At 61.4% G+C, this 27,136-nt stretch overlaps 1 protein-coding gene across 1 annotated transcript; it reads right to left on the minus strand.

Annotated features, from left to right (window-relative positions):
• Window positions 1-6: 6 nt before the first annotated feature.
• Window positions 7-18,302, minus strand: LRRC4B (leucine rich repeat containing 4B; the record flags this gene model as incomplete). Its single annotated transcript, XM_079800590.1, has 2 exons — window positions 7-1,854; window positions 18,006-18,302. The coding sequence occupies 2 exons, from the start codon at window positions 18,300-18,302 to the stop codon at window positions 7-9; spliced, it is 2,145 nt and encodes a 714-aa protein (XP_079656716.1).
• Window positions 18,303-27,136: the final 8,834 nt, after the last annotated feature.

Here is a 27,136-nt window from a genome sequence, read left to right on the forward strand (position 1 = left end):
CCCGCGTCAGATCTGCGTCTCCTGCACGTTCTCCTTGGAGCCGCTCTTGAAGAGCAGAGGTTCGTGGATGGAGTTGAGGCCCGGCGGGCCCTTGCCGCCGCAGCCGCCGCCCGGGTTGCCGCCGTAGTGCGCCTTGAAGGCGGCCGCCACGTAGTGGTGGTGGTTGAGGTGGTCGCGCTCCAGGGCGGGCAGGGCCAGGTGGCTGTCCCCGCCCACGCCGCCCCCGCCCGCCACGGCGGCCGCCGAGGCCACGGACACGGCCGAGGCGGCGGGCAGCTCGTCTTCCACGTTGATGATCTCCACGGTGCGCGTGGGCCCGTGGTGCTTGTGGAGCTGGTGCTGCTTGCGCAGCTTGTAGAAGGCCACGAGCATCACGGCGGCCATGAACGTGATGGCCACGAAGCAGCCGATGATGATCTTGGTGGTCTTCATGACGTCGTCCAGGTCCTTGAGCGCGTTCTCCGTCACGTCCGTGATGGGCACCGTGAACGCCTTCTCCGTGGGCCGCGAGGAGCGCGGGGCGGGCGCCGTGGTGGACGACGAGGCCGCGCCGGCCGCCTCCCCAGGCCGGCCCCCGCCCCAGACGCCGTCCGTCGTGGGCCCCGGCGGCTCCTTCTCCGTCCCCCGCGTCTGCAGGACCTCCTCGCCGGGCTGCGTCTCCAGCGTCTCCACGGTCACCGTGGTGAAGTAGGTGTAGCCGCCGCTGCCCCCGGGGCCGCCCCCGCCGCCCCCGGGGCCGCCCCCGCCGCCGCCGCCGGCAGCGCCTCCCGCCGCCACGGGGTCCACGGCCGAGACGTTGAGCGTGGCCGAGGCGGTGGTGTTGCCCGCCGAGTTCGTCACCATGCACGTGTACTGGCCCGTGTCCTGCACCGTGACGTTGGTGAAGTTGAGGGTGCCGTCGTGCAGCACGGAGATGCGCACGCGGTAGGAGCCGTGCGTCATGAGGGTGCCGTTGGGCGTCAGCCAGTTGACCGAGGTCATGGAGGTGCCCGTGCGGCACTTGAGCTCCGCGGCCATGCCCTCGGTCACGTTGAGGTCCGTGGGCGGCTCCACGATGACGGGCGCGTAGCAGGTGAAGTGCGACTGGTCCAGCTCGCCGATGTAGCGCCCCTTGAGGCCGGCGGGCGCGTGGCAGCGGGCGCAGCAGGTGGTGTTGCTGGGCACCGTCTCCTTGAGCCACCAGCTGAGCCAGAGCACGTCACAGTTGCAGTGCCAGGGGTTGTGGTTGAGGTGCACGCGCTCGAGGCGGTGCAGGGGCGTGAAGAGGTCGTGGGGCAGCGACATCAGGTTGTTGTGGGACAGGTTGAGCTCCTCCAGCGACTTGAGGTCGTCGAAGGCGTTGCGCTCGATGGTGGCCACCTGGGCGTGCATGAGCCACAGCTTGCGCAGGCTGGTGAGGCCCTGGAAGGAGCCCGGGCGGATCAGGTCCAGCCGGTTGCCCGACAGCTCCAGCTCCTCCAGCCGCACCAGGGCCGTCAGGTTGGGGATGTCCTTGAGGTTGCACATGCCCAGGTTGAGGTAGCGCAGGTTGACCAGGCCCTCGAAGGCCGCCTCGGAGATGTACTCCAGCCGCTTGAGCTCGCCCAGGTCCAGGCGCCGCAGCGAGGGCACGCGGTTGAAGGCGTAGGACGGGATGCTCTCGATGGGGTTGTTGCGCAGCCAGAGCTCCCGCAGCTTGGACAGGTACTCGAAGGCCTGCGTGGGCACCGTGGTCAGCCGGTTGTCGAACAGCTCCAGCGTGTTCAGGCTGGGCAGCCCGTTGAAGGCGCCCACCTCGATCTTGCGCACCAGGTTCTTGCTCAGCTGCAGGATCTCCAGGTGGCGGAGGTGCTTGAAGGTGTCGGTGCGGATCACCTGGGGGGCGGGGGGGGGGGGAGGGGAGACACCATCAGTAACTCAGGTAACAACGAACAATAGGCACCAGGGCGCCAAGTGCTGGCGGCCGTGGGCAGAGGGGCCCAGCTCTCCCGCCTCTGCTGGTGGGAGAGTATGACCATGATGCCATTTTTGAAAAACGGTTTGATTTAAAAAAATTATATATATTTTTAAAATATATTTTATTGATTTTTTTTTTACAGAGAGGAAGGGAGAGGGATAGAGAGTTAGAAACATTGATGAGAGAGAAACATCGATCAGCTGCCTCCTGCACACCTGCTGCTGGGAATGTGCCTGCAACCAAGGTACATGCCCTTGACCGGAATCGAACCCAGGACCCTTGAGTCCGCAGGCCGACGCTCTATCCACTAAGCCAAACCAGTCTCAGCAGGCCACATTTACTTTTATAATAAGTACACAAACCCTTTTTAAAAAGTTTGAGAAACAAGATGGTGCCTGGGAGGCACCCTGCATGAGGAACGCGGGCTCCGGGGAGTGTCACGCTCATGGAACAGTGACCCGCCCCGTGTGCGCCACTTCAACGAAAACGCAGCGAGGACACTTATTTAATCCCGTGTTTCCCAAAAGCCACGTTCGGAGAAAACGCAAGCCCTGGCGGGGGCTCAGGTGGTTGGAGTGTCATCACGTACACCAACAGGTTTCAGGTTTAATCCCTGGTCAGGACAGTACGGGAGGCAACCGATCAATGTTGCGCTCTCTCTCTCAAATCAATAAATATATCTATCCTCGGGGCCCAGCCAGTGTGGCTCAGTGGTTGAGCATCAACCTATGAACCCGGAGGTCATGGTTCGATTTCCGGTCAGGGCACACGCCCGGGTTGCAGGCTCTGTCCCCAGTGTGGGGCGTGCAGGAGGCAGCCGACCCATGATTCTCATCATTGATGTTTCTCTCTCCTGCTCCCTTCCTCTCTGAAATCAATAAAAATATATTAAAACACACACACATATCCTCGGGGTGAGGATAATAATAATAAAAAAAGAAAACCCTGAACAGGTGAAATCAACTTTAATCGTGTTTATTTAGCCCACTAGATCCCAAATATTATGATTTCAACGTGTAATTGAGCTGAAACTGACGAGGGAGAGTTTGCCAGTCTTCACACTCAGCCTTCCAACCCCCTGGCGTGTTTTCCGTCCGCGTGATGGCGTGTGAGGCTGTGCGGGCTGCCAGGCGCTTCCTGGGCTCCCGAGCTGCGGGAGCACAACCGCATTTTGCCCCCCCCCCCCCCCCCCGCCCTCAGTCTATGAAACGGGACTGCCAGGAGGGAGGGGCCTCCAGCCCTGAGCCGCTGACAGGCCACACAGCCGCCACCGGTGGAGGCGGCCCCAGGGCAGCGACACCCAGAGATGGCTGGTCGGTCTGACACTTGCTGTCTCCCCCCCCCCGCCCCCGCCCCCCCCCCCCCGCCTCACCCGCGGAGCCGGCCCTCAGTCCGCTGACTCCCTATTGCATCCCCGCCTCTCCAGCTCTCCAGTCCATGGCTTGGGCCCCCCTGGACACCCGGCCCCAGGAGGTCTGTTCCTACCCACAGTCCCCAGTCCCTCCTGCTCACAGCCCCCCCCCCCGCCCCAGCCCCTGTCACTCCCAGAGCCCACACCTGCCGCAGACCAAGAGGACCGAGTGTGACGGTCCGTCCCATATAACACACAGTCCCTGCACAGGGGCCTGGCATGACTGCCCCCTCCCCTTCCCCCATCCTTCCCGAATTCCCCCCCCCCCGCCCCCCAGCAATTCCCTGAGCCCAGCGCATTCCCCCATGCCTCTGCACTTGCCTCTCCCTCTGCCTTCCACACCCCGCTCAGGGGTCACCTGCTTGGAGGCTTGTCCTGGCCCTGTCACCCCCACCTGGGCCCCCACTGCACCAGCTGCCTGTCTGCTGTCTCTCCCCAGACACCCCCCTCCCGGGAGGCAGGCCTGGGTCTCAGCCTCAGGGCCTGCAGCCAGCAGTGCGCCCTCAGGCTCTGGGTTTCGTAAGCGAGTGAATTTGAAAGGAGCCCCTCTCGGACTCTCCCATCGTGGGGGGGGGGGGGGTCCTCTTTGACCAGAATCGGGGTCCATTCCCTGCGTGGAAACCAGATTCCTGGGAATTCGGAAAACAACCTGGCACCTGGCCTGAGGGAAGGTCCTTGGGGCCTCAGGGTGCAAGAGACAGTGGGCTCTTAAAACGTTGGAATCTGACCCGGCCGGGTAGCTCAGTGGTTAGAGCACCGTCCCGCTACACCAAGGTTCCAGGTTCCATCCCTGGTCAGGACTCATACAAGGTCAACCAATGAATGCATAAGTAAGTGTAACAACAGATCCATGTCTGTCTGTCTTTCTCTTTCTCAAAAAAGTAAAAATTAAAAAAAAAACAGACTTGGGGCTCCTTAGCTTACTTTGAAGGGCTCACAGAGACAAGAGGGTGGACCTGGGCTGACAGAGCACGGAGGAGCGGTCCAGGAAGGGGCTGACCCCTCCCCGCTCCCCTACTAAACACCCCCGGCCTCTCCCGAGGCCAGGCCCACGCTGGGTGCCAGGTTAGACTAACAGAGCAATCCCCATCCACCTTTTTATTCTGCCGAGAAAGTAATATATACGCATCCTGGCTGGGTGGCTCAGTGGGTTGCACATCGTCCTGCATACCAAAGGGTTGTGGGTTCGATTCCCAGTCAGGGCACATACTGGGGTCGTGGGTCCGATCCCCGGTTGGGGTGCACACAGGAGGCAACTGATCCGTGTTTCTCACATCGATGTTTCTCTCTTTCTCACCCTTCCCCCCCCCCCCCCCCACTCTCTTCTTAAAAAACGATACAGCCGCTTTATTATTTTTTAATCCTCACCTGAGGGTATTTTCCCATTGATTTTTAGGGAGAGTGGAAGAGAGAGGGAAAGACAGAGAGAAATATTGATGTGAGAGAAGCATATTGATTGGTTGCCTCCTGCACGCACCCTGACCAGGGCCGGGGCTGGGGAGGAGCCTGCAACCGAGCTACGTGCCCTTGACCGGACTCAAACCCGGGACCCTTTGTTCTGCAGGCTGACGCTCTACCCACTGAGCCAAGCCGGCTAGGGCCCCTCTCTCTTTACAAATCAATGAGAAAAAAAAAAATCCTCTGGTGAGGATAAAAAAATTAAAAAAGCAATATATGCTCATTTTAGGAAAAAGCAGAAGAAGAAAAGAAAAATCAGAAAACTCAGCCAAAGGGCCTCTACCCAGAATTCACTTCTGTTAGCGACTTGCGCACACCCTCCCGATCCCCTTTCGACGCGTATGGCGCAGGGAGGTCTCCCCCATCACCTTTTCATCTTACACACTTGGGTGACGCACTCCCTCTCCCGGCCGCGCTTCCCGGATGGTCACGGGCTCGGCCTCAGTGACGCCGCCGTGGCCACAGACCCCTCCCCAGGCCACACCTCTGACGGATGGACGGGTCCGTTCTTTCTTTCTTTCTTTTTTTTTTTTTAAGTCAATTGTTTTATTTATTTTTTATTTTAATTTTTTTTGTTAATCCTCACCCAGAGGATATTTTTCCATTGGTTTTTAGAGAGAGTGGAAGGGAGGGGGAGAGGAGAGAGAGAGAAACACTGATGTGAGAGAGACACATTTGATTGGCTGCCTCCTGCACACACCCACCAACCAGGGCCAGGGAGCCTGCAACCAGGGTACGTGCCCTTGACCGGAATCGAACCCGGGACCCTTCAGTCCGTGGGCCTACGCTCTATCCACTGAGCCATACCGGCCAGGGCGTTTATTTCTTCAATAGGCTCTCGCTTTCTCTAGCTTCCTCCCGGGACATGCCGGCTCTCAGAGCTGGAGAAACCCCCGCAAAGGAGGGGTGAGTCGCTTCCGGAGGGAGCTGGCTGGGGTGACAGGCCTCAGGAGTGGCCCCTGCAGGACGTGGCTTCCTGGGGACGATGGCCTGGGAGGGGGGAGGGCTGGAGAGACCCTCGTTGGCCCCGCGGCTGTCCGGGAGGCTGGGGGCTGAGCCCTGCAGCCCCGGCTCCGCCATGCGGGCCCCGAGCCTCGCCTCCTCCTCCTCCCGCGGCGGCCTGAACGGCGCCCCACAGCAGCTTTCCTGGTCAGACGTCTGGAGCCCGGGACGTCCGGGGAACATCGTGACCACGCACCCGTCTTACGTCGCCTTTATCATCGCCCTGCGAAACGCTGGCGGAGCTCAAAGCAGGCCTCGCCGCTGCTTCTGTTAATACTATACCACCCCCGCCAGTGTGGTGCAGTGGATAGAGCTGAAGGACTGAGGACGGAAGGGTGCTGGGTTCGATTCTGGTCAAGGGCACGTGCCCGGATTGCGGGCTCGATCCCCAGTGTGGGGCGTGCAGGAGGCAGCCAGTCCGTGATTCTCTCTCATCATTGATGTTTCTATCTCTCTCTTCTCCCTTCCTCTCTGGAATCAATAGAAATATATTTTAAAAAACCATTTAAAAATAACAGTCACAATAATAATGGAGAGGGAGTTCCCATCGGCTGGTCACCGGGGCGCCTGTGAGAGCCTGGACCTGCGTTCGGGCTGAGAAGCTGAGACCAGGAAGCGCTCTGGGAGGCGGCCCCTCGTCCTGTCCTGGTGACACGTGGTCGGGGGGGGGGGGGGTTCCCGGGGAGCCAGCCAGCCCATCTGCAGGCCCACAGGATGCACTGCCTCCCCCCTGCCCCCCGCTTCCTCCTGGGGTCCCTGTTCTCCGCGTGGCCCCTCCGGTTCGCCTGCAGCCTGGACCCCCGCACCACCCAGGGCCTCCCGCGGGGTCCGCCGGCCCGCCTCGCAGTTCTGTCCCTTGTTAATGTCTCAGCCAACTTCTCTCCACCCCGTGACCCAGCTCGGGCCGCAGCCTGCCCGGCCTCCAGCCTCTCCCCTCCACCCTCATCTCCAGGGCCTCGCCACACCCAGGGCTGACCCCGCTGTCCTCCTCCACAGCCCTCCATGGCTGGCCAGTGCCCTCCGCGGCCATCCAGCCTGGCCGGGCACCTGCTGCCTCCCCCTGCCCCTCCGTACGACCCCCTCCCGTGCAGCCTCACTCCAGCTGCCTGTCGCCAGTCTCAGCCCCTGGAACTCTCTCACCAGGTCCCCCACCTTCGCCTATGCTGTTCCCTCTGCTCAGAACGCCCTTCCCTTTCATCTGCCCGGACACCTCGGGAGCACCCTCTCGGGGCCCATCCAATGCCTCCTCTTCGTCCACTGCCCATTTCGTTACTGAAAAAGCGACTCTGGAGCGGATGGGAGGCCTCATCTGAGGAAACCATCACAGGCCAGAGGGAGCCAGGAGCAGCCCGCTTCCCCTGAATCTATTTTATTTTAGTTCTTTAATTTTCTATCCTCACCCGAGGAGATGTTTATTGCTTTTTAGGGAGAGAGGAAGGGAGAGAGAAACATGGATGTGAGCTAGAGACGTGGATCGGCTGCCTCCTGCACACCCCCTGCCAGGGGTCCAACCTGCAGCACCGGGCCGCCTGCCTGCCTTCCCCGCCACACGCCCTCCCTCCGGCTGCTTGGGGAGTCGAACCCGCGGCCATTTGGGGCACGGGATGACACTCTAACTGAGCCGCCCGGCCAGGGCTCTCCGGGATCGGAGCACGAGGTCCCCGCCCCGCCCGCCGTGTCAGAGTGTGTCTGAGCGGCTCGGCCCGCTCCGTGCTCAGACGTCACCGTGTGTCCGTGGCTCACTTGACAGGTAGTCCCTGGCCGCCTGCTGTGTGTCAGGCTCCACGCCGGGCTCCGGGGACGCAGCCGTGGACGAGAGAGCCGCAGCCCTCTTCCCGGAGCTGGGAGCTGACCCGCGGTGGGGAGGGGAGACACTGAGCATGATAATGACGCACCATCAGGAAGCGCCATGGGGACCGGGGCCGCCCGGGGGGCAGCGGGGAGGCGGGCCTGCAGCCCCCCCACAGCAGAGCAGGTGCTCAAACTCTCTCTGAGGCCGGGGCGGGCACCCCGGTGGCCACAGTCACGGGCGGCGGGTTTGGGGGGGAATGGACAAGGTGGGCCTGGTATTGGGGCAGACACTCCCCCTGCCCCCAGCAGAGAAGCGAGGCCTGGGGTCCTGCCTCTGACAGCCGCCTACCTGCCTGAGTCCCCTGGTCCCCTCACTCCTTCCCCCCATTTACTGGGCCCACCCCCACCCAGGCCGGCTCTGTGTCCCGTGTCAAGGACACAGACACCTCATGGGGCTTCTCCCCCCTCATCCTCCGGCTCCCGTTGTGGTGAGCACATGTTACTGACGCTGGAAAAAAACCACTGTGTTCTGTTGGGGTTTTTAAGAAAACAAACTGCCGAGAAATCCTTTATTAAAATTTAACCGAGGTAGGAAAATGATTAAGTGCATCGTTCATCTTAAACTCTATGGAGATAAATTGTTTTTATACGTTTGGAATGCAATGAAACGGTAAAAATTTCGTAAGCTCCACTTTTGTGTTTTTTCCCGTTAGTTTCTTTTTTTACATTCGCAATTTTAAAAATCATTGGTTATTTTTCCAACCACTTTCACGGGGACTTCTCATATCTCCTCCTTCCTGGAGATAAGGGGGGGCACCCGGAACCCCTAGGCATGGCTGGGGCCTGGCGGGCACCTCACTCAGTGAGCCACTCAGCCTAGACTGGGCCTCCCCAGCCTCCTGGGCCTCCCCAGCCTCCCGGGCCTCCCGGGCCTCGCTGCCTCTGCAGTGGGGACAGGGCCCTGAGGACTAAATGAGAAAAAGCGCAGACGGAGACAACACAGCCCTGCCCAGCGCCAGGTGGCCACTCAGAACCAGTGTCTCCCTGGCCGGTTTGGCTCAGTGGACAGAGCGTTGGCCTGCGGACTGAAGGGTCCCGGGTTCGATTCCAGTTAAGGGCACATGCCTGGGTTGCAGGCTCAATCCCCAGTAGAGGGCGTGCAGGAGGCAGCCAATCAATGATTCTCACTCATCATTGATGTTTCTATCTCTCTCTCCCTCTCCCTTCCTCTCTGAAATCAATAAAAATATATTAAAAAAAAAAAAAAACCAGTGTTTCCTCCCTTAGGGAAGACCATTATGCTATTTCGGTCAATATCACCTCACCTCCGCCTCCTCCAACAACAAATACTAACTGTCCCTGCTAGGAGGCCCCAGGCCATGCCCCCTCCTTCCCACCTGGCCTAAGGCAGTGGGGTCAGGGGTCAGCCCTCCCAGGAAGGCCCCCCCCTGCCCCCCTCCTGCCTGTTTGGCTCAGCTCTCAGCTCTCAGCTCCAGCCAGCAGTACTGGCCTCGAACAACCAACCGGGTGTGAGCTGTGCGGGTCCACTTGTAATGTGGGCTTTTTCCGTTAACCCTGAGCTGGTTTGGGTCTGTGGTTGGGAGCCCGCGGATGCTGAGGGCGGACTCTGCGTTCACTGCTCCACACCGTTTCCCACTTGAGCATTCGCAGACACAGGTGTCTGGCAGGGGTCCTGGAATCAACTACCCCCTCCCCTGGTAGACACCGAGGGACAAGCAAGTTTTGGGGGAGTAAAAGTTGTATGTGCTTTTTTTACTGTCCAGGGGTTAGCTGTGCTGTGCGCCTTCTGCCTGTCTCTCCGCCCAGCTTCGTGAGGGGCAGCGATGTGAACCTGCCCTGCTCACTGTGCTTGGGGCAGCGCCGGGCACAAAGTAGGTGCGCAATAAGGGCACACAGTAGGTGCGCAATAAGGGCACACAGTAGGTGTGCAATAAGGGCACACAGTAGGTGTGCAATAAGGGCGCACAGTAGGTGCTCAATAAACCAATCAGGAACAGGACTGGGTGCTGCAGGTACACTAGCCGGGCCTGTCAGACACGCGGTGGGGGGCGCAGGGACTCAAGGTGTCAGCTGGGTTCCCGCTCAGAGCTGGTTTCTAGGTGGAGACGGGACCCAGGAAGAAGAGCGCCTGGCGTGGAGCACGTGCGGAGGGACGCGGGCTGGGGCTGCGTCTAGGCCCAGCGGAGGGCGCCCCAAGTGTGGTGTGGCTGGGACCCTACAGCCCCCTGGGGCAGGTGCCTATTGCAAGGGGAACAGGGGTGATGTGGCGGCTCCGGCTGGGGGTGGGGGGAGGGGAGGGAGACAGAGGCCAGGAGGGGGGAGGGAGGTGGGTGAGCATCCCAATGGGCAAGGAGGAGGCCAGAGCCCTGAGGGCTGTGCCCACGCAGCCAGGACTGGGTCACAGTTCTGTCACCAGGCGCGGAGCCCAGAGAGCTGCGAATTGGGGAGCATCAGAAGCACGATAAGAAATCAAGTTCAAACAAAAGAAAAGAAAAAAGAAATCAGGCTCAGCCCTAGCCTGTCTGGCCGAGTGGATAGAGTGTCAGCCTGCAGACCAAAGGGTCCTGGGTTCAATTCTGGTCAAGGGCACGTAGCTCGGTTGCAGGCTCCTCCCCAACCTGGCCCTGGTCGGGGCTCGTGCAGATGTGTTTTTCTTATATCGATGTTTCTCTGTCTTTCTCTCTCCCACTTTCTCTTAAAATCAATGGAAAAATAACCTCGGGTCAGGATTAACAACAACAAAATAATAAATAAATAAAATTGTTTTTTAAAAAGAGAAAGAAGTCAAGTTCAGCCCTGGTCGGGAGGCTCAGTGGGTTGTAAGGTTGTCCTTGCACCGAAGGGTTGTGGGCTCGATTCTCCGTCAGGGCACATACCCAGGTTGTGGGTCCAATTCCCGCTTGGGGTGCATATGAGAGGCAACCAATCGATGTTTCTCTCTCACATCCATGTTTCTCTCTCTCTCTTTGTCCCTTCCTTTCTCTCTAAAAATCAATAAAAAAACATATCCTCGAGTTAAAAGAGAGAGAAATCAAGTTCTGCAGCCAGCCTGCCCGGCTAAGTCCCAATCCCCTTGCTAACGGTGGCCTCCTGCACAGCACTCTCACGCTCCCTGCCTCAGTGTCCTGGTCTGTAAAATGGGGATAAGAATAGGGCCGGGGGGTGGGGTGGGGTGGCCAGCATGTTGAAATTAGCGGACTGTGGAACTAGGACTTGGAGCCATGGGGGGGGGGGAGATGGGGGGGGGAGGGCAGGCGATGCACTCAAAGTGGGGGGGGGGGCGTAGTGGCGGCCAGCGTCTTCTGGCTCTCGGGCCTCAGTCTGCTCAAGTGAAACGTGGGGATGACACCCCCACGGTCCCTCCCTGGGGCTGTCATGAGGCTCAGAAGCCACGTGGCTCTCCAGGACGCGGCGCTTCTCCCATTCGGCCATGTCACGTTTCAACTCTGAGCTGAGCACTGGGCCAGCGGTGACGGGGGCCGGTGTCCACGAAGTGGGGGGGTCGTGCACTCCGGGGCGGGGGCTCGACTGGGCTGGGCTGGGCGCTCAGCAGGCGCCTGAGGCCCACGCTCCTCTGAGTGCAGCAGGATGACAGTGACCGCGGCGAGGCCGGCCTCGCTGTCGCCTGCTCAGCTGTGATCTGCTGGCGACCTCGTCCCCAGGGCCACGGAGCGCGCCTGGCACATGGCGGTGCTTAGTACACGCTGTCCGGGAAGGAGGCGCGACTTCTCAGTGACGGGGCAGGCGGCGGCCGTCCCCAGGTCGGTGACGAAACTGAGGCCCAGCGGGCTTCACAACATGTCAGATCCCCACTCCCCCAGTCCGAAGCGCTGCTGACAGTTTTGGGTGGTCCCTGCTGCTGTTGCTTTTTAAATTAAGTTGTAAAACAAATCGGACATCCTGCTCGCATCCTCTGAAAACTCGATATTGCATGTGACGCACTTTCCTGTGTCATTCAATATTCCTCCAACTCCCTTCTCAGTAGCCGCTAACCTCGCGCGTGAGATCCACGGCCACTTGCTTACCCATGACCTCCCGCGTGAGATCCACGGCCACTCGCTTACCCATGACCTCCCGCGTGAGATCCACGGCCACTCGCTTACCCATGACCTCCCGCGTGAGATCCACGGCGACCCGCTTACCCATGACCTCCCGGGAGAGATGCACGGCGACCCGCTTACCCATAACCTCTCGCGTGAGAGCCACAGCCACTCGCTTACCCGTGACCTCCCGCGTGAGATGCACGGCGACCCGCTTACCCATAACCTCCCGCGTGAGATGCGCGGCCACTCGCCTACCCATAACCTCCCGCGTGAGATCCACGGCCACTCGCTTATCCGTGACCTCCCGCGTGAGATGCACGGCGACCCGCTTACCCATAACCTCCCGCGTGAGATGCCCGGCCACTCGCTTACCCATAACCTCCCGCGTGAGATGCTCAGCCACTCGCTTACCCATGACCTCCCGCGTGAGATGCACGGCCACTCGCTTACCCATGACCTCCCGCGTGAGATGCACGGCCACTCGCTTACCCGACGCCCATCATCAGACCCGCGGGCTGCCTCTGCAGCCCCATGGAGGCTGGGCTGCCCTTCGGCCAACCCTGCAGCACCCATGAGTGTCTCCTTGGGATGAGCTGATTGTTTCTGAGGACAGAAGCGCAGTCTTTGCCAAGAGCTGTCACACATCCCGTGCACATGACCTCACGGGCCCCGAGGGACCCAGGGCAGCCGGCTTGTAGCCTCGGTGGATCGGTGGATCGTCGGTCGGTTATTAGTTATTAGGCCGAGTGCATGTCCTCTGAGCCACCAGTCCCCCAGGGGCACATTCCAAGACATTGTCACGCGGGCGCCAAAGGGTCCCCAGGGAGGATTTGTGGTGGGAGCAGCTGGAAGTCTCCTGGGTGTCTGTCCTGACGGGTGGGGGGCAGGGCGTGAGGGGGCGCCCACCAAGGGGAATTCTGCAGCGTTAAAGCAACGGAGCAGGCCGTTGCCCGCGCGCGCGCGCGCTGCGCGCGCGCACACACACACACACACACACAGCCACGTGGATGGCGCTTAACAACCCAGGCCGAGGGAAAACAGCGAGACAAAGAAAGCCATCTATAACCCAGCGTCATTTACATGAATTAAAAATACACGCACACAAAGCAACAATAAGCGCTTTCCAGGACACACACACGCAGAAAGACCCACAGTAAACAGATGAGGGTGGCTGGCTGCGGCGAGGAGGGGACGGAGCGGAGGAGGAGCAGGCGGTGAAGGAGGACGGAGACTGCAGCCAGGGCCTCACCGGGGAGCAGGAGCAGAGCCCAGGGGTGGGAGCTTGCCCCTGCCCCCCCCCCCCCCCCCAGGACACCGAGGGGTGCCTGGCTACGGATGCTTCCCCAGCCAGTGCCCCAGCCCAACCCGCTCCTTCAGGTCACTGTGGCTACAAGGCAGAGGGAGGCCTCTCCGTGGCCCCCGCTCACACGCCCAGTCCAACCTCAAACAGAATGAGGGACCTCACGGAAGGCCGGTGATTAAAAAAAAAAATTATCTTGCCCACAAAGGCATTCAAACCACCACCTCCACCCCCCCTCCACCCCCCTCCCTGCCATGTCACAGAAGGGCATTTAACTCTCCCCAAGACTAAACCATCATCCCAAGGAGAGGCCCCGGCCACCTGTGCACTTGGCGTTCCCACATGAAATGGCGTGCTTTCATTTTTTTTTTTTTTATTAATCCTCACATGCGGATATTTTCCCATTGATTTTTAGGGAGAGTGGAGGAGAGAGGGAAAGACAGAGAGAAACATTCATTGGTTGCCTCCTGCAGGAGCCCCGACCAGGGCCCCCACCGGGGAGGAACCTGCAATCGAGGTACGTGCCCTTGACCGCAATCGAACCCGGACCCTTTGGTCCACAGGCCAACGCTCTATCTGCTGAGCCAAACCAGCTAGTGAGAAACAAAGAAAAGCTATAAGATAAGTGGGTTTCCTAATCCCAGCCCATTGTGCATCTGCTGAGGATGTGTGTGGAGAGCGTCCCGGGCGGCTGTGGAGTCTCGTTTGGCTTGCCCTGTGTTTTAGCTGTATTTTCTAGTGTTTCTAAATGAATTTGCATTCACTCTGTAATCAATAATTTAAAAATACATGCACAGAGGCACACAAAAGAGCCAGGAAGGCTTTTAAAACAAAAGCTGAGCAGCAGTTATTTATATCCAGATGGTGGGACTAGGGGTGGTTTTTAAACTTTTTTTATTTGTATAATTAAAGAGTTGTTATTTTTAAAAGCGCCTCTAATTGCTCCCCAGATGGTCCCACTCCAGCCACCTACAAGGTGCCTGGTAAGGAGGCCAAATCTACTGCTCTTAAAAGAAAAAAAATCCTCACCTGAGGAAATGTTTTCATTGATATGTAGAGAGAGGAAGGGAGAGGGAGAGACAGAGAGAAACATCCATGTGAGAAGGAAACATCGATCGGTTGCCTCCCACACGCGACCCGATTGGGATTCGAACCTGCAACCCAGGTACGTGCCCTGACCGGGAGGGAGTCAAACCTGCGGACACCCTCTCCTCTCGGGGAGTGGGCAGTGTCAGGAGTCGGTGGTCTCCAGAGTGGGGTGCAGGAACCCCAGGATGAGGAATGAAAGTGTTGGGATTTGGATCCGTGAAGGCAGCCCATTTTGGTGTGCCTTTTCTTTTTCTTTAAAAAAATATTTTTATTGATTTCAGAGAGGGAGGGAGAGGGAGAGAGAGATAGAAACATCAATGATGAGAGGAAATAATTGATCGGCTGCCTCCTGCACACCCCACACTGGGGCTCAAGCCCACAACCCGGGCACGTGCCCTTGACCAGGAATCGAACTGTGACCTCCTGGTTCCTAGGTCAACGCTCAACCACGGAGCCACGCCGGCGGGGCTGTGTGTGCCTTTTCGTGTCCACGGTGCAGGAGACTGAGCGAGACTTACACGTGGACTCATGTATGTCCGCGGGACCACATGTGCACTCTGACAGGGATGTGGACCCAAAGGTTTGGAGGCCGGTGGCCTGAAGTCGGGGTGACAGGCGCATGAGTGAGCAGGTCCCACCAGAGGGGCCAGCTCAGGCTTAAAACCCGGGGCCATCTTCTCTCTCTGCCTCCCTCCCACCTCCCCCCTGCAGGGAAACCCCCGACATTTCCACCTTCAAACAGTCCTCTGGTCACCGCCGCCCCCCACCTGCCTGGCTGAGCCTCCGCAGCCCTCCTGAGCTCTGCGCCAGCCGCCGGCTGTCCCGGGTCCGTGGCCTGTGCCAGCGCCTCAAACCCCCATCAGAGCCCGCCCGGCCTCTGCCACAGCCACCCCGGCTCCCTCTGTGACCCCAAGTTCTCACTGTGACCGCAAGGCCCAGCGGGCTCTGCGTCACTGTCCCCTCTCAGCCCCCCCCCCCCCCCCACACACACACACACAAGCCCTGCTGGGAACGCGCTTCCCCAGATGCCCGCAGGCTCCCGACCTCCTCCCAACCTGTGCCACCTCCACCAGCCTCCCTGCCTCCCTGCCTCCCCAGCGGCGCCCCCGCCCCTCCCCCACTCCTCCCCACACCCCTGGGCACACGCCACTGACTGACCGTGTCTGTGTCTCCACGGGCCGTGGGCGCAGGGGGGCAGGGCCTGGCTGTCGGAGTCGGGCACCGATGTGTCCCTGTGTCCCGAATGCCCAGGTCACGGCCTCCCACACAGAAGGAAACCGGGAGGCTTTTAACAGGTTCGTTTAGGGCAGGGCTGGGGGCCTGGGGGAGGGGCTGCGACCCAGAGAGGAAGGCGGGGACCGGGAGGGGCTCATGTGGGGGACCCAGGGCAGGAGGACTAAGTCCTCAGCGCTGGAGAGTGACCGGGAGGCTGGAGAGGTGGCGCCCCTGAGGGGACCTGGGTGGTAATGAAGAGCCTGGACTGAGGTCCTCAGAGGGGTGAGTCCCGGGCGCCTCTGGTGGCCGCTGGGAGGATGGGCGGGGCACTGGAGGTGCGAGGAGCTGGGGGTGCGGGGGGGCCCTGTGGGCCCCCCCACCCCCCGTGAGCTCCCTGTGTCCTGGGTGGGTCTGTGCTGGCGCCCAGAGCAGGCCTGGCACCTGGCGCTCAGCGGCCGCCTGTGGGACTGGACTGTCTGTTTGGTGAGCCCCCCCCCCCCCAAGAGAAGAGGGGGCGCTGCCATGGCCTTGGGCTGCTGTCGGTCGGAGGGGACTCAGAGCTCCTCCCAGCCGTGCCCTGTGGACCAACTCCACAGCCGCCGGGCTTCTCGAAGGCCATGGCCCGCCAAGCGCCATCCCTGTTCATCATTGCCCGCCCCCTAGGACGGACAGACGGACGGATGGAAGGCAGCGGGCAGGATGGGCTGTGCGGATCTGGGCATCACCCGGGACTGGCATCTGCTGACCGCCAGGTGAGGAAATGGGGGACAGGTGGAGGGCAGGGCGGTGTGTGTGACAATGGAGTCAGTGTCCCCCCCTCAGGGGCTGCAGCTGGGGGGACGGAGGGGGACCTGGGAGGTGACAGGGAGGCGGCCCAGAGCAGAGGACACGGTGGGTCCCACAGGAGCGGGGTGGGGCCATGTGGCCAGGCCCCGATGTTCCTGGACCCCGACTCTGGCTTCCTGGTCCTGGCGCCATGGCCACCCCTGGGCGCTGCCCCCTCACAGCCCTGGTCCCAGGCCCCCAGGACAGTCGGGGGGCAGGGAGAGGCTGCAGGGCGCTGGGGACTGATGGACACCTGTTTTCTCGTTGAACAGCATTAGGAAAATTCATGGGTAAAAGGTGCTCAAAGATGACCCAGCTTCTGTTGTTGCCTTCACAAACTAGACGCTCGCTGGCTGCGAACTCACTGAGAAACGGGGTCTGTGCAGACACGGGCAGGCTCGCCTTAGCCAGATGCAAGTTTAACTCGGTGTGAAATCCTAAAGTAGAACCTGAGCCCACACGTTTGGAACGTGGGTCTCAGCCAGGGGCCAGGCCCCCCGAATGTGTGGCAACATCTGGAGACATTCTGGGAACTGGACCTAGTGGCCAGGGATGCTGCTCAACACCCACAGTGCCCAGGACACTCCCACAGTGCCCCAAACACCCCACTATGCCCAGGACAGCCTCACAGTGCCCAAAACACCCTACTGTGCCCAGGACGCCCCCACAGTGCCCAGGACGCCCCCACGGTGCCCAGGACGCCCCCACAGTGCCCAGGATACCCCCACGGTGCCCAGGACGCCCCCACGGTGCCTAGGAACCCCCACGGTGCCTAGGACACCCCCACAGTGCCCAGGACGCCCCCACGGTGCCTAGGATGCTCCCACGGTGCCCAGGATGCCCCCACAGTGCCTAGGACACCCCCACGGTGCCCAGGACGCCCCCACGGTGCCCAGGATGCCCCCACAGTGCCCAGGATGCCCCCACAGTGCCCAGGATGCCCCCACGGTGCCCAGGACGCCCCCACAGTGCCCAGGACACCCCCACAGTGCCCAGGACGCCCCACAGTGCCCAGGACGCCCCCACGGTGCCTAGGACACCCCCACGGTGCCCAGGATGCCCCCACAGTGCTCAGGACGCCCCCATGGTGCCTAGGACGCCCCCGCGGTGCCCAGCACACCCTCACAGTGCCCAGGATGCCCTCACAGTGCCCATGATGCCCTCACAGTGCCCAGGATGCCCCCAAAGTGCCCAGGACGACCCCACGGTGCCCAGGACGACCCCACTGTGCCCAGGACACCCCCACGGTGCCCAGGACGCCCTCACAGTGCCCAGGACGCCCCCACGGTGCCCAGGATGACCCCACGGTGCCCAGGACGCCCCCACGGTGCCCAGGACGCCCCCACGGTGCCCAGGATGACCCCACGGTGCCCAGGACGCCCCCACGGTGCCCGGGACGCCCCCACAGTGCCCAGGACACCCCCACAACCCGGATGACCTGGCCCCAGGCATGGACAGAGCAGAGGAGGGACCCAGCTCCCAACAGGCACATTTCTCCCCAAAGCCTCGCTCAGGGCCCCTGCGTCACAGCGTAATTAACCAGGTGGCAGCCGCCCCGCGAGCACCAGCCGCGTGCAGGGCGCCAGGCGCGGGCTCAGTCTCCCATGCTCCCTCCAGCTCCCGTGCGAAGCCGCACAGCCGACAGGCCGCACACAGACCGCAGAGCGGGCAGCGCGGCCTGCGACTCCGGGCCAGGCCTGTCCCGCTGTGCGGGGCGCAGGCGGTTCCGCCCCAGCCCAACATGGGGTCCAGGCACCGTCTCCCCAGTGCCCAGGGGCCGCCCTGAAGAGCGGGCGGGGTCGCTCAGAAGGCCCTCGCCCACGCAGGGAGCAGGGACTGGCCACCCCTGTGCCCACCCCTGTGCCCACCCCCGTGCCCACCCCCGTGCCCACCCCCGCCGGCGGCCGGGCTCACCTGGATGCCGTTCTCCTGCAGGTTCAGGTACCGCGTGTTGACAGGGATGCTGGCTGGGACCTCGGCCAGGTCTCTCCGCGTGCAGATCACCCGGCTGGCCTGGTTGCTGCAGGAGCAGGCCGCGGGGCACGAGGTGGCAGGCGGGGAGCCCCCTCCGGCCGCCGAGGTCAAGGCCACGCCACCCCCGCCGGCCCCCAGGGGTGGGGAGAAGAGCCAGAGGAAGAGTAGGGCCCCGTGGGGCCAGGACATCCTACCGGGCGGCAGTGGGGGGCACGTGGAGCCGCAGGCGCGCGCCATCCTCACTGTTCATGCTCCGCGTGGGCGCCGGGGGGCTGTGGGGAGAGAGAGAGGAGAGGCTCAGTGAGGGCCCCGTCTGCTCCCCGGACACCCAGCTCACGGCCGCTGCTGCCTCCGTCCTCACCTCCCTGCCCTCCTCTCATCCCATCCTCTCCCTGTTGGCAAGACTGTGCCCATTTCACAGAGCTGAAAACTGAGGCCGGGAGAGGACGTGCTTGGCCAGTCAGTGGAGAACTCAGCCAGATTCAGAACTTAGTTCTCGCCCAGCTGGTGTGGTCCCGTGGTTGAGCATCGACCCGTGGACCAGGAGGTCACAGTTCAATTCCCAGTCAGGGCACATGCAGGCTCGATCCCCAGGGTGGGGCGTGCAGGAGGCAGCCAGTCAATCATTCTCTCTCTCATCATGGATGTTTCTCTCCATCTCCCTCTCCCTTCCTCTCTGAAATCCATAAAAAGATATTTTTAAAAAACTTAGTGCTTTGCATGATTTCAAAAAGGTGGATAAATAGGTGGGGATGGAGAGAGAGACAGACGAGACAAAGGTGGCCGAGAGAGGGGAAGAGCCCAGCAGAAAGGCTCCCGCCCCCCCCCCCCCCGGGGCCCCTGGCTGCCTGCACGAGCCCCTGCGAGCAGGTCCCAGTGTCCTGTCCTGTCCCCTCCCCGGCCTCTCCCTCCTGGAGTGTTTGCAAGGAGGCCCAGCCCCCCCCCACCCCCCGCCCCGCGGCCAGGCCCCCAGCTCCACGCTGCTCTCAGCCCCTCAGCGGGTCCGGGCCCCGTGGGCCTCACAGCAGCTGCAGGGACTTGAGTTAGACTCACAGGGGAACCTGAAGGACTGAGAGGTGCCAGACAAGGAGCAGTGATGGGCGAGGCAGGGGCTGGGGTGGGGAATGGGAGGGTGGGGTGGCAGGGAGGAGGCTGGAGGCGATGCTGGGGAAGGGGACCAGGCTGCCCGGAGCGGCAGGTGCTGGAGGCCACGGCGGTGCCCACGGGCCTGTGCTGGGCCCGGACCCTGTGCCTGAGTCCTGGGAGCGGGGGCAGAGTGGCGTCAGGCCTTCCCACCCCCATTTCCACCGGACAGAGAAGGAAAGGAAGACAAGCTAACGGTACCAACGGTGATAAAACTGCCGGGGGTTCTGAGGAAGCCCTTTCCTCGCAGACGTCCCCCCGAGCCTCCTGGGGACCGTGGAGGGAGCGGTTAGGGGCCGTTTCTAGGTGAGGACACAGGTGCCGGGGGAGGAAGTGGCTGTCCCAGGCCTGGGGCCCGTGGGGGAGGGCGGAGGGCTGTTGGCCTGGATCCCCCCTCGGCTCCCAGCCGCTAGTGCACTGGAGGACACACAGGTGCACCCATGCGACCTGAGAGTCCCCCACCGGCCGCCGCACGCTCACACCCCCAGCAGCGCCGGGCACGCCCTCGCACGCGGCCTCAGGCCCAGGACACAGGCCCCACGCACATGCGCGCACATCCCCTCTCTCCTTCCGCAGTTTCCTACATCATCTCAACTCGGATGAGGATGGCTGTGCGTTTGTCTGTGCCGGAGTGTGTGAGAGCCAGAGGGAGACAGAGGGACAGAGACAGACAGGGAGACAGAGACAGAGGGACAGAGATAGACAGAGGGACAGAGGGACAGAGACAGACAGGGAGACAGACAGACGGACAGAGACAGAGAGACAGAGACAGGCAGAGGGAGACAGACAGAGGGACAGAGAGACAGCGACAGACAGGGGGAGAGAGACAGAGGGACAAAGACAGACGAACAGAGACAGAGGGACAGAGAGCGGTTTGATTGTGTCTGTGCCCGAACTCATTTTTCTGCCGGGGGAGGGGGGGGGGCTGTGCGTCTCTCTGGCAGGAGGTGCTGGGGTCCTCGCTCCCCCAGTGGGACGGGAGGCCGGTGCCTGTCCTTGTCTGAGCCCAGGGCCCCGGTTCCACCTCCTAAGACTGGCGCCCACCCAGCCCACACCCTCTGAGCCCGGGGCCTGGAGGCTGGGGGACCAGGGGCCAGGATGCCTGGGGTGAGGGAGCCGCAGCAGCGGGGTCCAGGCCTGGCTCCCGTCTACCTCCTCGCCCGCCGTCCCCATCTCTCCCGCCGCCGCCAGCCCACACCCCCCATCGCCGCTTCTGCGTCTGCAGCCCCCCCTTCCCCCCAGCCCCGGCCGCCCGGTCCTTGTCCCCCCCCCCCCCCCCCCCAGCACAGAGCCCAGCGCGGACACTCACCCTGGTGGCTCGGCTTCCGCAGGGCCTCTCCCTGCACCCCAGGCCCCCCCTCCACATGCCGCCAGCCGCCGGGGCTCTGCCTCCCCAGTTCTCTGGGGTTTCGTTCAGGTCGTGTTGGGGGGGGGGGGGACGCAGGGGCTTCCTGGTCTCCCCGCGCCCCCCCCCCTTCTTGCCTGTCGCCCTTCCCACCCCAGGGGGCGGCTGTCTAGGCAGCAGTCTCCTCCCTCCCTGCGGCCTCCCCTGGGCCCTGCCCCCACCCCACCTCCACCTCCACTCCCCCCACCGACAGCCGCTCTCCTCGCCGGCCGGCGCGGACCCCACCCCGCTCCTCCCCCAGCCCCTCCGCCTCCGGGGGTCCCCGCCTCAGGCCGCCACCCCTGCCCGGCTGCCCGTCTCTGTCCTGCTGCCCCTGGGACCTCCGGGCACCCCCTCTCCTTCCTCCATCTCCCCCACTCCGCGCTGTCCCCGTCACCCTCTCATTGTCCGGGAGCCTGTCTCAGTCAGACTCTCTGTCCGTCCGTTCGTCTGGGTCTCCGGCCCGGGCTCTGCCTCTCTCGTTCCCAGATTACAATTTCTAGTCACACGGCAGTGCAGAGCCGCTGTGCTCCGCGCCGCCTCCCTCCCGCCGCCTTTCTCTCCTTCTGGACGGGGAGGGCGCCTCTCCTCCCTCCTCCTGCCCCTTCCTCCGCCCAGGGGCCCCCGCCCCCGCTAATCAAAGGCCCGTTATCTAATTAACCCATTGGTTCTGGGCGGCGGGAAGGTCCGGACGCGGGGGAGGACGCTGATGGCTGGGCTGCCCGGGAGGGGGTCTGGGCCATGCCAAGCCTGCCTCATGGCACACACAGCTCCTCACTGCATAAGCAGGCTGACCCCACCCTCCCAGGCGGCCACCCCAGCCCTCTGCACCCACCCCAGCCCAGGGCAGACAGCCCCCTGCAGCTCCTGTAGGCTCCTTCCAGGACCCCAGGGGCTCCCGGAGCCCCCGCCATCCGCACAGCCATCCACTCCAACACCCCCATGCACCAGCCAACAGGGCCACCTCACAGACGCCCGGACCTGCAGCCAGGCCAGCCCGCTGGTGCCACAGAGAACCCTGTGCAGCTCTCTCCTGACCTCAGCCACGTCCCGATGCCGCCTCCTGATTCATTTCTGCAAAATGGGCAGGGAGCTGCATTTGTCCATTTGACTCACCCAGACATCCACCCTCCATCCATCCATCCATCCTCCATCCTCTATCCATCCATCTATTCATCCACCCTCCATCCATCCATCCATCCTCCATCCTCTATCCATCCATCTATTCATCCATCCTCCATCCTTCATCCATCCATTCATCCTCCATCCATCCATCCATCCACCCATCTATTCATCCATCCTTCCATCCACCCATCCATCCATCCATCCATCCATCCATCCATCTATTCATCCATCCATCCATCCATCCATCCATCCTCCATCCATCCATCCATCTATTCATCCATCCGTCCATCACCCATCCATCCATCCATCCATCCATCCATCCTTCATCCATCCATCTATTCATCCATCCATCCATCCATCCATCCTCCATCCTCTATCTATCCTCCATCCTCTATCCATCCATCTATTCATCCATCCTCCATCCTTCATCCATCCATTCATCCTCCATCCATCCATCCACCCATCTATTCATCCATCCTTCCATCCATCCATCCATCCATCCATCCATCCATCCATTCGTCCATCCATCCTCCATCCATCCATCTACTCATCTATCCATCCATTTGTCCATCCATCATCCATCCATCCATTCATCCATCCTCCATCCATCCATCCATCTATTCATCCATCCATCCATCCATCCATCCATCCATCTATTCATCCATCCGTCCATCACCCATCCATCCATCCATCCATCCTTCATCCATCCATCTATTCATCCATCCATCCTCCATCCATCCATCCTCCATCCATCCATCCATCTATTCATCCATCCGTCCATCACCCATCCATCCATCCATCCATCCATCCTTCATCCATCCATCTATTCATCCATCCATCCATCCATCCATCCTCCATCCATCCATCCATTTGTCTGTTCATCATCCATCCATCCATTCATCCATCCTCCATCCATCCATCCATTCATCCATCCTCCATCCATCCATCCATCCATCTATTCATCCATCCATCCATCCATCCTCCATCCATCCATCTATTCATCCACCCATCCTCCATCCATCCATCCATCCACCCATCCATCCATCTATTTGTCCATCCATCCATCCATCCATCCTCCATCCATCCATCCATCATCCATCCATCCATCCATCCATCCATCCATCCATCCATCTGTCCATCTATTCATCCATCCTCCATCCATCATATTCGTCCATCCATCATCCATCCTCCATCCTCCATCCATCCATCTACTCATCCATCCATCCATCCATCCATCCATCCATCCATCCATTTGTCCATCCAACATCCATCCATCCATTCATCCATCCTCCATCCATCCATCCATCCACCCATCTGTCCGTCCATCTGTCTGTCCAATATTTTCCGAGTCCCTGGTATGTGCAGACACTGGTATAGGTGCTGACAAATGCCACCTCCACACTCAAGACCCAGGACAGCCACGGCCATACCAGACAAGTAGCAAGAGGAGTGACACCGTCGGGCCAGGGCCTGGGTTCGGCCGCTGGGCCTGCCGTCCACGCTGCGTGGCCTCAGCCAGTGATTTCCCTTTTCTGAGCTGCAGGACAATGCTGGGAAGCGAGGAGGACAGTATCCATCTCACAGGGCCCTCGGGCCTGACTAGCTACCTGCTCAGGAAGTGCCTCCACCTTTGGGAGACATGCGGACCAACCATGGCCCTGGCCCGGCCACCCCCAGGGATCAGCGGAGCCTCCTCGCTGATCTCCCCACCTCTACCCTCGCCTCCCTCCCAGGCTGTTCCTACGCCAGCTGCAGCCGGAGTGTCCCTTCAACATCCCAGTCAGATCCAGCTCTCCTGTCTTAGCAGCCTCCCCCAGGCCCCTCCCCCAGGCCTCTCCCCCAGGCCCCTCCCCCAGGTCCTTCTCCCAGCCAGGCTGCTTCAGCTCCCACCCGCCTCTTCCTGTTTCCAGAACAGGCTGTGCACGCACCTGCCTCAGGGCCTTTGCACATGCTCTGCCCGCTGCCTGGGCCTCACGTCCCCAGCTGTCCCTGACTCCTCAGGTCCCTCTGAGATGTCCCCTTTCCCATGAGGCCATCCTGACCACCTCCCATCACACAGCCGCCCCCCCCCCCCCGCTGCTTTATTTCTCTGTGTAATCTTTTCTCGCCATCGCCCTCTTGTAAGCCCACACACGGGAGTGTGAGCTCCCTGAGGGCAGGGGCTGCGTCTCCTCCGTGCGTGCTGTGGTTCGAAGCCTCTGCAACGGAGCCTGGCGCGCGGTAGGTGCTCAGTAAACATCAGGCATACGGTGTCATCGCCATGAGTCCATATTCCTCCCGCTACCCCGATTCCCTCCCGCAGTCGCACCGCGGCACGCCCGCCCCACATCCCCCGCTCTGCACACCCAGCCTGGGACGCACCCCAGAGCTGCACACCCCGGGCTCACGCCTCACGTCCCCGATCTGAGGTCCTTCCCATCCCAGGAGGCCTGCCCAGCGGAGGCAGCGCAGCCAAATGCCACAGACACCGCTGCCTCCAGCTCAACCCCGGGCCAGGCCACGGCGCCACCTGCTGGCTCCGTCTCAGACACCAGACCCCGGGTCCAACCTGCAGGTGCCCAGTGCACCCCGTACATGCCATCCCTGAGGGAGCTGCACCTCAGACCCCGCTTGAGGGAGCTACACCCTCCGACACCCACCACAGGGGTGCTGGCTCACCCTGCTCTTCCCAGCACGTCCCCAAAGCCAGGCACCCGTCCGCATGGGACACGTGTGACACCTCGAATGACACGCCACCGATAACAGTAACGTCCGCCGCTCACCTGGACGGACCAGGCCCCGCTCTGTGGTCCCCCATCTGCCCTCTGAGAGGAGACTCCTATCACCCCATTTCACAGATAGGGAAACCGAGGCACAGAGGCAAGGCCAACACAGGGGGCCCCAGAGACCCCCGGGGGGCGGGTAGAACAATGCTGCCCGTCCTCCCACAGGCCCTGCCCCCCTCCCCCCAGGATGTGACAATGTCACCCCTGGCCCACACCTGCTGGCGGGAGCTCTGTGACCTCCCTCCTGTGACCCCCCCCCCCAGCCACCACCCACACCGACCCAACACCTGCCCTTGCCTAGTCACACGCCAAGCGCGGCCCAGGCCTCAGGCCGCTGGCTTCTCCCCACGGCCCTCGGAGAAGGGGCCTGTGCTTGCGTCCATTTTACAGATGGAAAAGCAGATCCGGAGGGCCGAAGGCACGGGCCGAGGGTCACCCAGCCTGCACAAGACAGCTGGGATTGCACCCCAAGGCCAGAACTGGGCCGGGTCCCCCACGGTGCCTCCCTAACCAACGCCCCGCCCCCCGGGAGAGGCCTCCATGCCAGCACCTGTTCTCCACCCCCACCTGTGCAAGACAGATGCGGGGGGGCCCCGGAGAGAGGAGGTGCGGGAGGCAGGAAGGAGCAGATCGAGGCTGGGGGGTGAGGGAGAGAGAGAAAGAGAAAGAGAGAGAGAGAGAGAGAGTCAGGGGACAGGGGTGTGAGCTGAAACCAGGGGAGGCAGAGGTGTGGGGTGAGGCCTGCTGTCCTCCCAGCCCGAGCTCTGAGAGCGCAGCAGGCTCCGTGCCTGAGAGCATCCAGGCAGATGGCAGATGGGAAGCTCGGGGATCCAGGGGGGGCGGGGCGGGGCGAAGAGGGAGGCAGGGAACATTCTCATCAGGCACACTCATTTTTCTGGGGGAAGTTCAGAAGGTGAGAGGAAAGATAGCAAATGGACTGACTTCACAGCAAGAGGGATGGAGGTTAGATCTAAAGAAGAACTTCCCGACTGTGAGGGACGGGGCAGAAGCGGAGCCTGGAGCCACGAGGGTGGTGAGACATCAAAGCCGGGGAGCGCCGGGCACTTCTCTCTCCGGCGGCCTGTCCTGCGGGCGGGGCCGGAGCTGCCAGGTGGGAGGGGGAGGGTACCGGCAGTGCAGGCTGGGGGAGGGACGAAACCACGTCACGTGTGTGTCCCTCAGAGCCAGCCGTGTCCTAAATACTTTAAAAATAAAAGCCAGCCGCCCTGGCCGGTGTGGCTCAGCGGGTTGGGCCTCGTCCTGTACACCAAAGGATGGCCAGTTCAATTCCAGGTCAGGGACCAGGTTGTGGGCTCCATCCCCCGTGGGGAGAGGCGGGAGGCAGCCAATCGATGTGCCACTCTCACATCGATGTTTCTCTCTCCCTCTCCCTTCCTCCCCGTCTAAAAAATAAAAATAAAAAATAACCCTCCATAAAAATTATTTTTAAAAATATATATTTCATTGATTTTTTTTTTTTTACAGAGAGGAAGGGAGAGGGATAGAGAGTTAGAAACACCGATGAGAGAGAAACATCGATCAGCTGCCTCCTGCACACCTCCTACTGGGGATGTGCCCGCAACCAAGGTACATGCCCTTGACCTGAATCGAACTGGGGACCCTTGAGTTCGCAGGCTGACGCTCTATCCACTGAGCCAAACCGGTCAGGGCCATAAAAATTATTAAAAAAAACAACAACCACCAAAACCCAGGTCTGCTTGATTCCAAACCTCACAGTGGGGGTTGGGGGAGCCAGGAAGAGATGAACCAAAGACCGTAGAAGCATAACCCCTGGACACAGACAGTGGCCTGGGCAAGGCCTGGGGTGGGGCGGGCACTGGGCGGAGGGGGGCAAACGGGAGAACATGGGAGACATCTGTAATACTATCAACACCAAATAAATAGCCCTGGCCGGTTTGGCCCAGTGGATAGAGCGTCAGACCACGGACTGAAGGGTCCCAGGTTCGATTCTGGCCAAGGGCACATGCCCATGTTGTGGGCTCGATCCCCAGTAGGGCGGGCGTGCAGGAGGCAGCTGATCAATGATTCTCATCATTGATGTTTCTATCTCTCTCTCCCTCTCCCTTCCTCTCTGAAATCAATAAACCAGACAAAACAATAAATAAATGAAATGAAATGAAAGGAACCCCAAAGCCCTAGGAATGGACAGGCCCCTAACATCTGAGCTAGAAGGGAAAAGGGCGGCCCAGCCCCCTCCTGGCCGGCTCAGCTCAGGACTCGCCCAGGCCCCAGCCTCTAGGCAGCAGGGCCTGGCTTCCCAGCGGCAGGGGTGGGGCGGGGAGGGGTGGCTGCTTGCTCCGAGGAGCTGCTGACTGGTCCTTTATTTGGTCTTCCTATGTTCACTTAACAACTAGTTCCTGAGTGGCTCCTGCCCCTGCTGCGGCCACAGGCCTCCTGAGGCCACACACACACACACACACACACATACACACACACACACACACACACACACACACACACACACACGGGAGCCCCAGGCCTTTGCTCCCGCTGTCCCCTCTGCCCAGAGCGCTCTTTCTTGCCTCTGCCAGGCTCTCCTGTCTCCGGTCCGGTCCCGGTCACAAAGCCACCTTGGGGAGGGTCTCTGTGCCCGCCCCCCTCTCACACTGCTTCCTCTCTGCAGCCTTCCCAGG

This window comes from Cnephaeus nilssonii (assembly GCF_951640355.1).
Source record: "Cnephaeus nilssonii genome assembly, chromosome: 20".
In the NCBI taxonomy this organism is placed as follows: Eukaryota; Metazoa; Chordata; class Mammalia; order Chiroptera; family Vespertilionidae; genus Cnephaeus; species Cnephaeus nilssonii.